This window comes from Solanum stenotomum, chromosome 3, assembly GCF_019186545.1.
Source record: "Solanum stenotomum isolate F172 chromosome 3, ASM1918654v1, whole genome shotgun sequence".
NCBI lineage: Eukaryota > Viridiplantae > Streptophyta > Magnoliopsida > Solanales > Solanaceae > Solanum > Solanum stenotomum.
This window is the reverse complement of record NC_064284.1, coordinates 67,676,831-67,692,254: the sequence shown is the minus strand read 5'-3', so window position 1 is coordinate 67,692,254 and position 15,424 is coordinate 67,676,831. Positions and strand designations below refer to the sequence as shown.

General features: G+C 36.7%; 1 protein-coding gene and 1 pseudogene across 1 annotated transcript; both read right to left on the bottom strand.

Annotated features, from left to right (window-relative positions):
* Positions 1-1,979: 1,979 nt before the first annotated feature.
* LOC125859229 (uncharacterized) lies at positions 1,980-2,443 on the bottom strand (annotated as a pseudogene).
* Positions 2,444-6,590: 4,147 nt separating this feature from the next.
* On the bottom strand, positions 6,591-9,184 carry LOC125859228 (F-box/LRR-repeat protein At3g03360-like). Its single transcript, XM_049538926.1, has 3 exons — positions 8,645-9,184; positions 7,553-7,821; positions 6,591-6,672 (listed from the first exon to the last, which is right to left on the bottom strand). Exons 1-3 carry the CDS (start codon positions 9,182-9,184, stop codon positions 6,591-6,593), a joined length of 891 nt encoding a protein of 296 aa, XP_049394883.1.
* Between the last annotated feature and the right edge of the window lie 6,240 nt (positions 9,185-15,424).

The following is a 15,424-nucleotide window of genomic DNA, read 5'->3' as shown; positions in this document are numbered from 1 at the left end:
CACCAGCCAGCGCGCCCCAAGAGGGACTCTGAGGTCCAGACCCTGGGGCGCCGCCCCTACCAGAGCCCCAACCAGACCTCTCTGAAGTTTGAGGTCTGGCGCTCCGCGCCTCTCAGAGCGCCAAGAGCGCCAAGCTTTCCCATTCCTTCCCCACTTTCTCATACATGTTCCTAGGTGTTATACCTATGTTCCCTAGTTGTTTCCAACACCCCAAGGTACGTTTAAACTTCAAGAACTCATCCATAACATGTGATCAAATACCTTGAATCCATGATTCCAATTCAAGGAGAGTAAGTTTCCAAGTCAAGGGAAGTTAAGAGTTGAGTCTAGAAGTTCAAGAAGGGAGTCAAAGCAAGTCTTTAAAGCTTTCCAAGAGTCTTTGTTGAATGTTTTAACTTCATTTTTAAGGCTCAAGTTTCAAGTTAAGTCAAGTTTCAAGTTTCAAGTTAAGTCAAGAGTTTAAAGTTGAGTTCATTTCTCAAAAGTTATTAGAGAACTATGTATTCCCAAAGAAGTTTCCAAATGTTTTTACATTTGAGTAAGAAAGGAACTATGATTCCAAAAGAGCCTTTAGGCTAGTTTTCAAGAAAAAGGAACATTGTTTCCAAGTGAGCCTTCGGGCAAAGTTTTGAGTAATTATCTCAAATAAAGAAAGGTGTGTTTAAAACAATTATGAGCTAAGTATTTTTGGGAGTAGTCTTGAGCACCGAATTGGGGACACGAGTTCATATAAACTCAACTCTCCATAAGAACCATGCGCCAACATGGGAGTTAACGGGTCATACTTTTTAGATGAATCCGTAAGATTAAGCTAGTGGATCCACTTAGTAAAGTTATCTTCCTATATCACGGCAAGGTATAGGATGGACCATGGGCAACGTGAGGTAAAACGTTGTATCACCACTAGGGATCATAGTGGTGATTGTTGGTTGAAAGAGTCTCCCACTAAAGTTATATTACTTTTATATAAGTAAAGTTGAGTTGTTATTGTTTTATCTTTAACAAGCTAAGTTGTCTACACTATTTTGCAAGCTTTATATATTGCATGTGTCGTATTGCTTTATATATTGAGTTCAGTTATTCATGAGTTGAACAGAGCCAAGGTAAGAGTTCCTTTGTACTCCTTCCAAGTTTAAGTTGTGGTTTAGCTTTCCAGCTCGCATACTCGTACATTCAATGTACTGATGCCAATTGGCTTGCATCTTATTATGATGCAGACACAGGTACCCAGGGCCAGCATCCGGTTCGCCGTTGATCCAGTTGAGTACTTCAGAGTCAGTGGTGAGCCTTTTTGCATTCCGGAGGACTCGGTTATTTTGTTCCCTCAAGTTTTGTTTTATTAGGATGTCGTGGGGTCTGTCCCAACATCCATCTCAGTATTTTAGAGGATTCATAGACAGTCAGTCAGTTGGTTTGGAGTCTCTCATCTAAGTATATATGTAAATATTCTATTTTGAGACTCGAGTTGCCTTTTGGCTAGATTTTATTTCAGTCAGGTTGTTTTAAAACCTTGCATTGCATTGAGTTTTCCGCTGAGTTAAGAAAGCTAGACCAAGGGTTCGCTTGGGGGCCAGTAATGGTCTTCGAGTGCCAGCCACGTCTAGGGTGTAGGCTCGGGGCATGACACCAGTCTCTTTCAAAATTAATGGATGTCATGCGTCTATTGCTCGAGTTTCAGTTACGAAACACTTTCCCCAGTCTTCTTCTCCTTCAACAACTTTCTCAGTTTGAGCCATATTGCTTTCCTTGGTTCGACAAAATCCTTTTATGTGTCTGATTTTGCCACACTGATAACATTTGAAAGTCTTATAGTTATTAGTAGACTCTCCCTCATTTCCTAGCGGAATTGAACAACTTTGGAATTGAGAGTGTGGCCTATCTCTTAATGTTTTTCCTTTAAATTTTCTCTTGTCGGCTACAAGAGCATCTCCTTCTCTATCTTTGACAAACACACTACCCAACTTCTCTGCTAGTAATTCCTATGACGACAACAAATTTTCAAATTCCTCCAAGGATGGCTGTTGAGCCCATCCTTGAATCGACCTCACAAATGGAATATATTCAGGTTTCAACCCAGGAATGACTATTCTTCTCATTCGTGCTTCAGAAATAGCCTCCTCTGGATTCAATAAACATATCTCAGAACATAAGTTCTTAATCATTACAAAATATTCGGAGATAGAAAGATTACCTTGAGTGGTGTTACCCAATTCATTCTCCAATATCTGCAGCCGAGCTTCATTCTTCTTGTTGAACAAGAGATCGAGGGTCCTCCATATTTCATGTGCTAATTTACACTTTATAATATAATCAAATAAACCAGAGGAGATTGTCCTCTTCAGAATGAACTCCGCCTTCGCATTAATCTGCTTCCACTTCTTGTATGCGCTACAATTTCCCGGTCCGTCATCAGGAGGACTTGTGTCATTCCCATTAACAACATCCCACAAATCATCTCCCACAAGGTATGCTTCCATACATGTCTTCCATACCTTGTAATTGGACTGAGTCAACAACTATATCTCTAGTCCATTAACATGATCGCTAAAATACATCTACAAAAACTAGTTGAATCTACCACCAACCCGATCTTGAAATAACTCCCGCAAGCCAATCTACGGCTATGGCTCTTATACCATGTAGAGAATAGCAGAAGAAAAGTATAATTCGGGAAGGCTTCTGCTTGCCCAAGATGGTTAAGTAAGATCAAAAGATTCAACTAAAGAAGAAGAGGAAGCTAGAAAGTGAAAGAAAGAATTTGGAAAGAAGAACTTTGTAGTGGAAGAAGACTCTTTAATTGCTTTGACTTTCCCTTGAATACAAATGTACAAGGTCATCCCTTATTTATACTTAGCTATGGATGGTTCTAGAAACTCTTCTAGATACATCTACAAGAAAGTTCTAGTGACCTTATCTTCTTGTAATTACTCTAAATAGCTAGATATTTCTTCAAGGCAACTACTCTAGAATATCTAGATATTTCTTCAAGACAATTTCTAAGTTTCTACACTAGGACATTCTAGAGAAATCTATGTTATTCAAAAAATCATCTTAAACTTTTTTCACACTGAAAACATTAGTTCCTAATCCTGAACTGGATTCAAGGTGCTCTTTACTACAGTTACTCGTACTTTCTGAATAAAAGAACTAGGTAAGAAAGAGACACGCACAAAGTCCATTTCTACTTGTCAGTTCAATGAGGGAGAGTATGTATGTATAAGCTGGAGTGTGCACGGTCGCAAGATCTAAAACATGCTAAGTAAATCCAAGAATATTTTGTATTATACTTTCTATCAGTGATAAATGACAAACGGAAGAAATGAAAATGAATGAAGACAAACGTAAGACTTTGATGATTTGGGCACTTAAAAGAGTAAAACGTGGTATAATATAAGGGTTGGTTAATCAACACGAGTTCCATGTATTCACAAAAATAAGCGCTAAGGGATAAATTGCTAGCGAAAAGTCAACCGAACACAGTGAAAAACCACTGGCTGACAGATACATGCACTGGGAAGAAATATTTACCAAAAAGCTAGGATTCTTAAATGGCTTGAATTTCAAAAAACAAATGTGGGATATGATCAGTGTGCATTGGAAGAAATGATTACCAAAACTTAGGCTAAAAGTAGAAAGTTGTAGTTAAGTAGATTCGGTCTTTCAGAGAATTCTCAAGTATAGAGATTTACCTAATCATCTACTACTATTACTAACAACAACAAGTGGGGTGTGGGAGGGTGAGATGTATTTACACCAAAAAGTATTTTTCCTTTCCTGAACCTATTGGATATCTGACACATTCAAAGTAAATCATTGAGGAGTTACATTTACATTGACAAATAAAAGGGAGAAAAAGGTAAGTAAAATTGCCAGACAAAGGTTAAATGGAATGTCTACCAGCTTTACAGTCCTATGAACCATGATCTTGCATAACTGAAAGCATTAGTTCCTAATCCTGAACTGGATTCAAGGTGCTCTTTACTACAGTTGCTCGTACTTTCTGAATAAAAGAACTAGGTAAGAATGAGACAGGCACAAAATCCATTTCTACTTGTCAGTTCAATGAGGGAGAGTATGTATGTATAAGTTGGAGTGTGCAGAGTCGCAAGATCTAAAACATGCTAAGTAAATCCAAGATTATTTTGTATTATACTTTCTATCAGTGATAAATGACAAATGGAAGAAATGAAAATGAATGAAGAGAAACATAAGACTTTGACGATTTGGGCACTTAAAAGAGTAAAACGCGGTATAATTAATGTGAAACTCCAAGAGCTCCTTTGGTCGTCCACAAGACCTAAAGTTGTAGACCAAATCAGTCAATTGCTGGATGCTCTTCTCCTTTGCTCTCTTATACCGACTGATCAAACACTCGTAACAACAGCTCTCTCAAAAAGGTGGTGCTATCTCTGGAATTGACTTGATACCTTTTATTTTAGTACTTTTAATTACCATGAACGATATGTATCCTATGTTCATTATGTATTAGGTTATTCCGTTTCGTCCAAAATTAAAAAATCCAACTTGATAGCCTTGAGCCAGATGCACACAGGTGGAAAATATGAAACTCCAATTAGTTTCTGAAGAAGAGGTTTGTGCATTGCCCGAATGTTTATGCACTTGTTCATCGTTTATAACACTAATTTGGGATTTTGATGCTAATATGTCCATAGCATGAAAATCTCTAAATACATAAAATTGAAGTGGATAGTGTTATCCAATGGCCATATTGTGAACTTACTGTTGGGTTGTCCTGCATTAGAAACTATGGAATTATCTTGTTTTAAAGATTTTAGTCGCATGGAAATTAGGTCTTCAAAATTGAAGAGACTGAATTTGATATCATACAATGATGATGAAGAAATTGATCATTCCTTGGAAATGTGTCCATAGCATGAAAGTCTCTAAATACATAAAATTGAAGTGGATAGTGTTATCCAATGACCATATTGTGAACTTACTGTTGCGTTGTCTTGCATTAGAAAGTATGGAATTATCTTGTTTTAAAGATTTTAGTCGCAAGGAAATTAGGTCTTCAAAATTGAAGAGACTGAATTTGATCATACAATGATGATGAAGAAATTGATCATTCCTTGGAAATTGTTGCCCCCTATCTTCATCATTTGGAAACTTCAAGAAGTCTTCATGGTCTCAAGTGTAGGCTAGTAGACATATATATATCCTCCATGGTTAATACTATGCTTACGTTTGACATTACATGTATCAAAGACATGTAACATGTGATATAATATTGGATGTCATTGATGGATGTAATGTCGAACATAAGCTTGGTATTAACCTCAGATGATATGGCTACAAGCGTACACTTAAAAACATGATGACTTCCTGAAATCTCTAAATAATTAATGTACTATAGGAGACAACAATTTCCACGAAATGATCAATTTCTTCATCATCATTATATGATATTAGATTCCTCTTCAATTTCGAAGACCTAATTTCAAAGCGACTAAAATACTTAAAACGGAATGATTCCATAGTTTCTAACAGAGAGCAGTCCAACAATAAATTCACAATATGGTCTTTAGATAATACCACCTACATCAATTTTACACTACATAAACTTTCACGTTATAACCACATGGACATCAAAATCTCAAAATTAGTATTATCAAACAAATGTGTATAAACATTCCTGCAATGCACAAATCTCTTCTTTAGAAACTGACCGAGTTTCGACATTTTCCCTTTATCAAAGTTGTCAAGTTGAATTTTTTTAATTTGGGAGAGAAACAGAATTACTTAAGCCATAATCAACCTAGGATACATATCCTTCGTGGTATTTAAAGTTACTAAAAGAGAAGATATCAAGTAAATCTCAAAGATAAAGCTACATGTTTGAGAGAGCACTTGTTACGGATATTTGATCCCGTTAGAATAATAGAGAGACTGTGAAGAAGAAGAGCTTCAGGCAACTAATTGATCGGTCTACTGTTGTTCCTTTTCGCCGGATTCCATGACTGGATTTTGGTTACAGCTGTTGTTTCTTCTATTTTCTCAGCCCGAATCCATGGCTGTTGTTTCTTTTATCTTCTCGCCAGAATCCATGGTTGTTTTTTCGGCATAAGATGTGTATGTGAAGGAGAAGAGCGATCCGGCAACTGATTGGTCGATCTACAGCTTTTGTTTGCCGGAATCCAGAAATGCTTAGAAGGTATCGCCCCCCTTTCCCTTCAGTTTTAACTTATGCACAAATGAGCAAATTGAGTGATATATTGGCATCAATTTGTACACTTTTGATCCAATTTTGATATAATTATTTAGAAAAAATGCTTTTAAATTATGTGAAATTGAACAAAGTAATTCTTAATATGTATTTATTATTAATAATTTAGTCTATAAATATTCATACTGATACTTAATGGGTCAAAAATGTTATTTTCCTGATAAAAATTTTTTTAGAAAAAACACATTTTATTCCTGATAATTTTTTTTTTAAAAGAATGTTATTTGGTTTATTTTGTTGCACTCCCCAAAGCACTAAACAGCCAAAAGTCCTTAAGAAAAAATATCTCTCTATTGCAGGCATTTTGTGTAAATTTTGTTCCTACATTGATTCAATCTAGACTCTAGTCCTTCAAGGAAAATAAGACCCAAAGCATTGAACTGGCTAATGAAGAAGAAACTGGAGGAGGTTCAGGACCAAACCGGCTAATAATTAAATAAAGATTGAAGACAATATGTTTAAGAAAAGGGTGCTACACGTACTATCTATGTCCTAGCAGCGTGAATCCGGATTAGTTAGCTCAATGGGTATACTTATGAAACTTGTCTTGCACAAAGTTAAAAAAAAACAATGATCTTCATGTTCCTATCAATGAATTAGATGATACTTCATTTTTTTTAACAAAACCTTTCCAATAAGAAATTTCCATATGTTCATAGATGGATTATTTTACACTACGAATTCAAGATTATCTTAATAAAAACTGAAGGTACTTTCGAAATAATGAATAAGACAGATTTTCTTAATTCTAGTTCAAGTTTTGGTAAAAATGGTGAATGTTGCCTAAAAAAGTTTGAATTTGCAGTGCCTTAAATATTTGCAAAACGAATCACTTTTCGTTTGGAAATTACTCATGAAATTGTACGCCTAAAAATGGATATATTAGAGTTCGGTAAAAATTATGTAAAGATTCTCGTTTCTAAGCAAAATCAGAAACAACACTTTTGATTTTGCCATTTAAAACATATATTAGATTAGCTGTGCTAATTGATTAACATATGCCATCAAAGTGAATAAAGAAAATGCTTCATAAGGAACCAAGATACCATAACATTTGGTATACCACAATGGTAATTCCAATAGTAATTAGTTACAAACATACATAAGTTAAGGATTCCTTGAGTAGTTTATCAGAAACTCAACATTTTAGTATCTTGAGACATGAAACGACTAGTAGTGAACTCATGGAAAGCTCACTCCCGGAAGATAATCTCAGAATTGGTGGACGATCTTGGACAACCTAACAATTTGTTAGCCAATCGAGATAAATATTGGGATAGACAGTTCATTGAACATGTCACGCACCTTCTTTTCTTTGATATGATAACAAACTTCTCCAAAACCGGTGCATTCAATAACAGAAATTCTGAAAGTTTGGAAAGCTTTTCAAAGCCCCATTTGACATGATCTTTCAAGCACCGCTCCGGGGAGATGACAATCTTAACCTCCTTGAGGTTGCGAAACTCAACGAATGAAACTCCACTCAGCAAATCCATATTATGTCCTTTGGCCAAATCAAGTAACTCAGAGTTGCAGCGGGAATTGACAAGAAAGTCGACGGACCAATCATCTAACTGGAGACAAAATATAATCAAGACCAAATGCAGTCAGATCAAATGAAATTGTACAAATGTGACAAAAACTTCAACCAAATGAAAAGATGTAAAAAGAAGAGATAATTTCCAGGAAGTTACCACCGTAGTTTCCAATTCTATGCTGATTGTTTCCACATGTGGCGAGGCTCTCAAAAGACCAGCTACTCCATACAAATTAAACTTTTTTCATATGCAACACCAGCGTTAGATATTTGCAATTCAATTCTGAAACGGGCAGCCCTTTGAATTGCAACATGCACATGACCTGGTGCAGTAATCCCAATGAAACTAGTAAATAATGGAGAAAGCAATAACAACAAAAGGGAAGTACTTCACAAATCTAATTGTCTAAACACAGATCTAAGAAACATCAATGTAAGGACTTTCGAGTTAAAGACAAACCTGTGTGAACCAAGTTCCAAATGTTAGATCAGTTACATAACATAACTCTTGAAGATTATCTTGGACGAGGATATATACTACTTGATGATAGTCATGGCAGCAGTACTCTTCCACATAAATACTTGGGAAGTCTCTGATACAGGCAATGCTGAAAATAAGCTTAGCATTAACTACAGAAGACACATCAACCAGCCTACACTTGAGATCTATTCCTGATATTTCCAAGTGTTGAATATACGGGGCAAGAATTTCTAAGTCTATCTCGATTTCCAGCAAACGTAAGATAATTTTTCAACTTTAGTGTCTTTAATTTTAGAGAATTAATTTCCAGGCGACGGAAACCAAAATAGCTATATAATTCCATTGTTTCCAATGCAGAACAGCGTGAAAGTAATTTCACCATATCATCATCGGTTAGCTTCAAATGCCCCAACTTTATACTCTTTAAAGAGTTCCACGCTATGACTGCTTTATTAAGGTCACAATTTTGAACATCTAAAGTTATCAACGAAGAACATGTGCAGAGAGATTTAGGCAATGTGAACCTATTACTATTCTGAGACCACAACACAACATTTTCCACTTGTCTTTCAACAGCAAAACTAAAACAACGACTGATTAGGGTTTCATACTCAGGCCTGAAACTGCAGTCTGATAGACGTAAGTAAGTTAAGTCGAGTTGGAACTTTATAATTTTGGAAGAGAGGGAATGTGCTAATGCATTATGAATAAAGGATAAATCTTCTCTTTCCCGGCAAGTGAAATTGAAGCTATGAATTAAAGTGAGGAGACGCCGCCACGTTGTAGAGACTAGACAAGTTCTGAATGCATCCTCTGTTGGGAGAAGTGAGAGAATTTGAACGAGGAGTGGATCCGGCAACTTATTCATTGGTGCTTCTTCCTCGATTACCTTTTGTTTCTTCAGATTTGTCAATTCCATGATCCGGCAACTTATTGATTGCTTTCTTTGTTTTTATCTCAGGCAATAAAATGCTTTGACAAATCTTCTATATATGTATATATACACACTATCTTAAAAGTCACAATCTTCAGAATTTGAATTAAAAGTTAAATTACTTAAATGCCCCTCTTATAAAAACAGGAGCCACTTCAGCAAATTCGTAATGTTTAGAAGAAAAGTTGCCACTGTGTATTGAAAATCAGAGTTGTATTTCTCCGTTATTGTAATTTTCTCAACATTTAGTTTATTTCTCGACATTGAAAGTATGAGTGGAGTGGAGCTTTTACTCTTAAGAAATTAGTAGTAATTTAGATATGAGTGGAGTTGCATTAGAAGAGGTTTAATTTGTTCGGAGCAGGGCAGAGACACTTAAGATAGACATGGATATTACATATCATTATCATTTCTCAACTTCATATAGATTTGTTGGTCCTGATTATATTCTGTCTCCAGTTTGATGGTTCCTGGAGCCAATTTGAGTCAAATTATTTGGTCAAAGGGGGGGACCCTACCTCAAGAACGTCGACTCTTCTGGATGTGTTTGAAGGATCATTTTAAACATGGTTATGAAAAAAATTTCAAAATTTTAGAATGTAATTGTTTTGGAGAAGTTCATTATCATGTCAAAGACAACAAAGTGTGAGGGTTGTTCAATGAACTGAGTCATTCAAAATTTCAGAATGTAACTGTTTTGGAGAAGTTCATTATCATGTCAAAGACAAGAAAGTGCGAGAATCGTTCAAAATTTCAGGATACCGTGGGCATGCAGATACATGTAGTCATTTATCACCCAACAAATTTCTTCTTATTATTAGCAAGTCAATATTTTTACCACTTGATCTCCTACCAGAGTTTGGCCTCTAACTTTGAGCAATACTCGACGCCATTTAAATGATGATTTAGGTGTACCATTAAATTTCTTTCACTGTGACACCAAAACAATCAATGGATGATAACTATTATTGCCACAAACAAATTGAAAAAGAATCAACACAAATCCACATATATTAAAGCTGATCAGAATAACTATAACTTAATACAAGCACTGGGAAGAAATAATTACCAAAAAGCTAGGCTAAAAGTGGAAATTTTTAGTTGAAACATTCAGTCTTTCAATGATTTCTTAAATGGTGAATGGCTTAAATTTCAAAAAAAAAAAAAGTGGGATATGATCAGTGTGCATTGGAAGAAATGATTACCAAAAACATAGGCTAAAAGTAGAAAGTTTTAGTAAAGTAGATTCAGTCTTTCAGAGAATTCTGAAGTATAGAAATTTACCTAATCATCTATTACTAACAACAGCAAGTGGGGGTGTGAGAAGGTTATATGTATTTACACCAAAAAGTATTTTTCCTCTCCTGAACCTCTTGGTTATCTGATGCATTCAAAGTAAATCATTGAGGAGTTACATTGACAAAATAAAATGGAGAAAAAGGTAAAGCTGAAATGGAATGTCTACCAACCTTACAGTCCCATGAATCATGATCTTGAGAAACTGTAAGCATTAGTTCCTAATCCTGAATTGGATTCAAGTTGCTCTTTACCATATAGTTGCTCGTACTTTCTGAACAAAAGAACAAGAACTAGGTAAGAAAGAGACACACACACAAAATCCATTTCTACTTGTCAGTTCAATGAGGGGGAGTATGTATAAGTTGGAGTGTGCAGCGTCACAAGATGCACTTGGCCTGGCTTACTTACTCAGCGGAAGACTCTAAGCATTATTACAATTATCAACTTAGAATGTTTAAAAGTCAACATTCAACTTGGCCAAAATGGCAACTCAAGTCTCGACTTAACTGAAAAGGAAAGTAAAGACTTATGAACTAACATCAACTAACTCTGTCTATGAAGTCTCTAAACAACTGAGATGGACTTCGGGACAAGACCCACGACATCCTAATGAACTAAAATACTAAAAGCAATAAAAAGGATCATCTGGAAAGCTAGGAGGCTCACCAACTGACTTTGAGTGCTCAACTATAACACCCGGCAATTTGAAATAACTATGAAAAAGCTTGAAATTGGAATTAGTCTTTTCTTTGAAAAATTTAAAATCTGGAATTTGGTCAAGTGTGGGAAATCAGTGAGTTTTGGCCAACTTTGAGCAGTCATAACTCCTATCTCAGGATGAGTTAGGAGTAGTTTCAGTTATTTTTGGAAAGCCCTTGGAATGATCTTTCCAACGCCGCCGAGTTTGCTCGATTCCGAGTTCGTATGAGCGAGTTATGCCCTTTGAAAGTTGGGCAGTTGGCAGGAAATCCGTCCGGAAATTTAAGGGCATTTTGGTCTTTTCCCTAGCCATTTCTTTTGGGATTATATTGTTGTGTTAGGCTGATTCTTGGATCATTTTTAGTCCCATTTTTTTTAAGAGTGAAAGCTAGGGCTTGAGAGAAGAAGAAGAGAAGAAGAAGAGAAGAAGAGGAGAAGAAGAGGAGGAAGAGAAGATCAAGCAAGGAGTTTCCGTCAAGGATCCTCGTGGATATCGTCGGGGGTGATCCCTACTAGGCATGTGAGTTCTTAGTATGGGTTGAATCCTTTCCCCCACACACCAAACTCATTATTATTGAGAAAGATTGGATATGTTGTTGAAGTTGTTGGGTTGTGTTGTTGATGTTGTTGATTGTGTTGTTGAAGTTATTGTTGGTTGTGGGACATGATTTGGTTGTGTGTTTGAGTTGAATCTCTTGTATATTGAGGGGTTTTATGATCCTTAGTGTTTGGGGTTGAATCCATTGAGGTTAGAGAGGTTTAGAGTGGAAGAAAAGAGGGATAAAAGTCGGGTTTTCTGGGGAATGGTCCGGCGCGTCGCGCCTGCCAGCGCGCCCCAAAGGGGACTCTGAAGTCCATCCCTTGGGGCGGCGCGCCTCTCAGAGCGCCAGCAGGTGCCTTTTGAGCTTCGAGGGCTGGCGCTCCGCGCCTTGCAGAGCGCCAAGGACGCCATGTTCTCCCTTTCTTTCCACACTTTCTCATGCATGTTCCTAGGTATTGTACCTATGTTTCCTAGTTGTTTCCAACACTCTAATGTACATTTAAACCTCCCGAACTCATCTATAAATGTGTGATCATATACCTTGAATCCATGATTCAATTCGAGGCAAGTTTGGATCAAAGTCAAGTGAAGTTAGAGTCAAGTTAAGCAAGTTAAGAAGTAAGTCCAAGCAAGTCTTCAGAGTTGTTCAAGAGTCTTTATTGAACGTTTTAACTTCATTCTAAGGCTCAAGTTTCAAGTCGAGTAAAGAGTATAGAGTTTCAAGTTAAGTCAAGAACATAAAGTTGAGTTCATTTCTCAAAGTTATTAGGGAACTATGTATTCCCAAAGAGGTTTTAAAGAATGTTTTTACATTTAAACAAGGTTGGAAACTGAGATTTCCAAAGAGCTTTCGGGCTAGTTTTTGAGTAATTATCTCAATCAGCAGGAAATCAGATGTTTTAAAAAAAACATAGGAGCCAGTACATTTTTGGGAGTAGTATCGAGCACCGAATTGGGGGAGCGTTCAAAGAACCCACAGCCCCCATAGAACCATGTTGGCCACCATGGGTAGAAAAGGGTCATACTTTTTAGATGAATCCTTTTCCAGATAGACTAGTGGATCCATTAGGCAGTTCAAGTCTTATACCTTTGGCCGGGTGTAAGATGCTCTGGCAGCGTGAGGTCGATCGTTGTATCATCACTATAGCTCTTAAGTGATGGTTGTCGGTTAGAGAAACTCCCACAACAATTATTGTATTTTTATACACATCAGATCATTGTATTTCTATATACATCTCAGGCTTATTGTGTCTTTATATACACACAGAGTTTATAGCATGTTTAAAGCAGTCTTTCTTTATATCGCTCTTGTTTTAAATTGCCTTATAGTGAAAGAAGTCAGTCAGGTTGAGTTGAGTTGAGCCAGATAAGCTATTCAGTTTCTTTCAGATTTCCTTCTAGCCTTTGTTGCTTAGTTTTCCAGCTCGCATACTCGTACATTCAATGTACTGATGCCAGTTGGCCTGCATCTTATGACGATGCAGATACAGGTACCCCGGATCAGCATCCTGCACGTCGTTGATCCAGCTGAGTAGTTCAGAGTCAGTGGTGAGCCTCATTGCTTTCCGGAGGACTCAATTATTTTGTATTCTTAAGTTTTGTTTTGTTAGGATGTTGTGGGGTTTGTCCCAACATCCATCTCAGTACTTTAAAGGCTTCATAGACAGTCAGTCAGTCAGTTAGTTTGAGTCTCTCTTTGGTGTATATATATATATGTAAATATTCTATTTTGAGACTCGAGTTGCCGTTTTGGCCAGATTTTATCATTTGGGTTGTTTTTAACCTTTCCTTGCATTGAGTTATGTTGTTGAGTTAAGTTTCTGCTGAGTTAAGAAAGTCAGGCCAAGGGTTCGCTTGGAGCCAGCAATGGTCTTCGAGTGCCGGTCCCACCCAGGGTGTAGGCTCGGGGCATGACATCAACTAGATCAACGATGCACTGGATACTGATCCTGGTTACCTGCGTCTGCATCATAAGACGATGCAGGCCAATTGATATCAGTACATTGAATGTACGAGTATGTCGGTTGGAATGCTAAACATAACTTAAGCTTGAAAAGAATCTGAAAGAAACACTTACATTGGCTCTTCTCAACTCATGAATAACTTAACTCAAAATAAAGCAATGAAACACATGCAATATATGAAAATCTTTATAAAACGGTAAAAACAACTTAGTTTGTTAAAGAAAATGCAATAACAAACTCAACTTTACTCATATAATAAAGGAATATAATTTATGTGAGAGTTTCTCTAACCGACAACCACCACTATGAGCCTAAGTGGTGATACAGCATCTTTCCCACGCTGCCAGAACTGTCCTATACTTTGCCGTCATATAGAACGCTTAACTAAGTGGATCCACTAGTATATGCTAAAAGCATCTTATGGAGTCATCTAAAAAGTATGATCTTTTACTACCCATGATAACTACTTGGTTTATAGGGGCTGTGAGTTATTTGAACTCTCCCCCATATCGGTGCTCAATACTACTCCCAAAATACTCAGCTCATATGTTTAAAAACATAACTTCTTTCTTTGGTTTGAGATAATTACTCAAAAATTTAGCTTAAAATCTCTCTTGGAAATCTCAGTTTCCTTTCTTGCTCAAATGTGAAAACATTTTAACTCTTTGGGAATACTTAGTTCCCGTATAATCTTTGAAAAATGAACTTTACTCTTACTCTTTACTGAAAACTAGCTCAAAGGCTCTTTTGGAAATCTCAGTTTCCTTTCTTGTTTAATGTGAAAACATTTACTCTTTGGGAATACATAGTCCCGATATACTCTTTTGAAGAAATGCACTTCAAACTTTACTCTTTACTCAACTCAAAACTTAAGTCTTTAAATAAAGTTAAAACATTTGTAAAAGACTTTTGGAAAACTTTATGAACTTCTCTTAACTTGACTCTTGACTTCTCTTGACTTGACTCTTAACTTCTATTGACTTGACTCTTAACTTTCTTGACTTGACCTCTTAACTTCTCTTGACTTGACTCTTAACTTTCCTTGAATTGAATTATGGATTCAAGGATTGTGATTTGTCATAGGAAAGATCTCATGATGTTTAGGAATGATTTTAGATAGCTAAACATGAGAAATGATCAAGAAATCACCGCATGGAACCTAGTCCGCGACGCAGAGGTGTATTTAAATTTTGGTCTCGAAAATACTTTTTGAGGCAGAACGGTCCGTGACCGCTCTGTGACACGAGGAAGAATTTTGCGAAACTGGGGGCAGGTTCGCAATGCGGCCTGGAGCACCAGAATTGCCCGACATTTTTCTTCTTCGTTTTTCCAACCCCAAATCGCCTAAACTCGATTCTTTTTATCAAATTACCTTTAGATTCAAATACCCAGTATGTATACACAAGAATCTAAGTCAAACAACTCAAGAAACAACACTATAACCTCAAGGAACTCCTCAACCTCAACCTAACTCAAGAACGAAGGCCAATTTGCAAGAACACCATTCAAGATTCATCAACTTTCAACTTTCTAGAATGAACTTCGCTGAAATAAACATGCTTGGCGTGTGGGTGAGCGAACCCAACTCTATGAAAGACTCACATACCTCTTTAGGGATCAACCCTTATCGAAATCGACAAGCTAAACCTTCAAGAACGACGAACTTTGCTCTTTCTCCTTTTTTCTCCTCTTGCGTTCTTTCTCCAAAAACCCTAGCGTAAA

What these genes read in the sequence shown, in the direction of transcription:
- LOC125859228 (XM_049538926.1), bottom strand. Translation starts at nt 9,184, where the DNA reads ATGGAATTGACAAATCTGAAGAAACAAAAGGTAATCGAGGAAGAAGCA. An exon ending in AGCTAACCGATGATGATATG is followed by an intron (nt 7,822 to 8,644) that starts GTGAAATTACTT and finishes TTTTGTCTCCAG; the next exon opens with TTAGATGATTGGTCCGTCGA. An exon ending in ATCATATCAAAGAAAAGAAG is followed by an intron (nt 6,673 to 7,552) that starts GTGCGTGACATG and finishes TTTAATTATTAG; the next exon opens with CCGGTTTGGTCCTGAACCTC.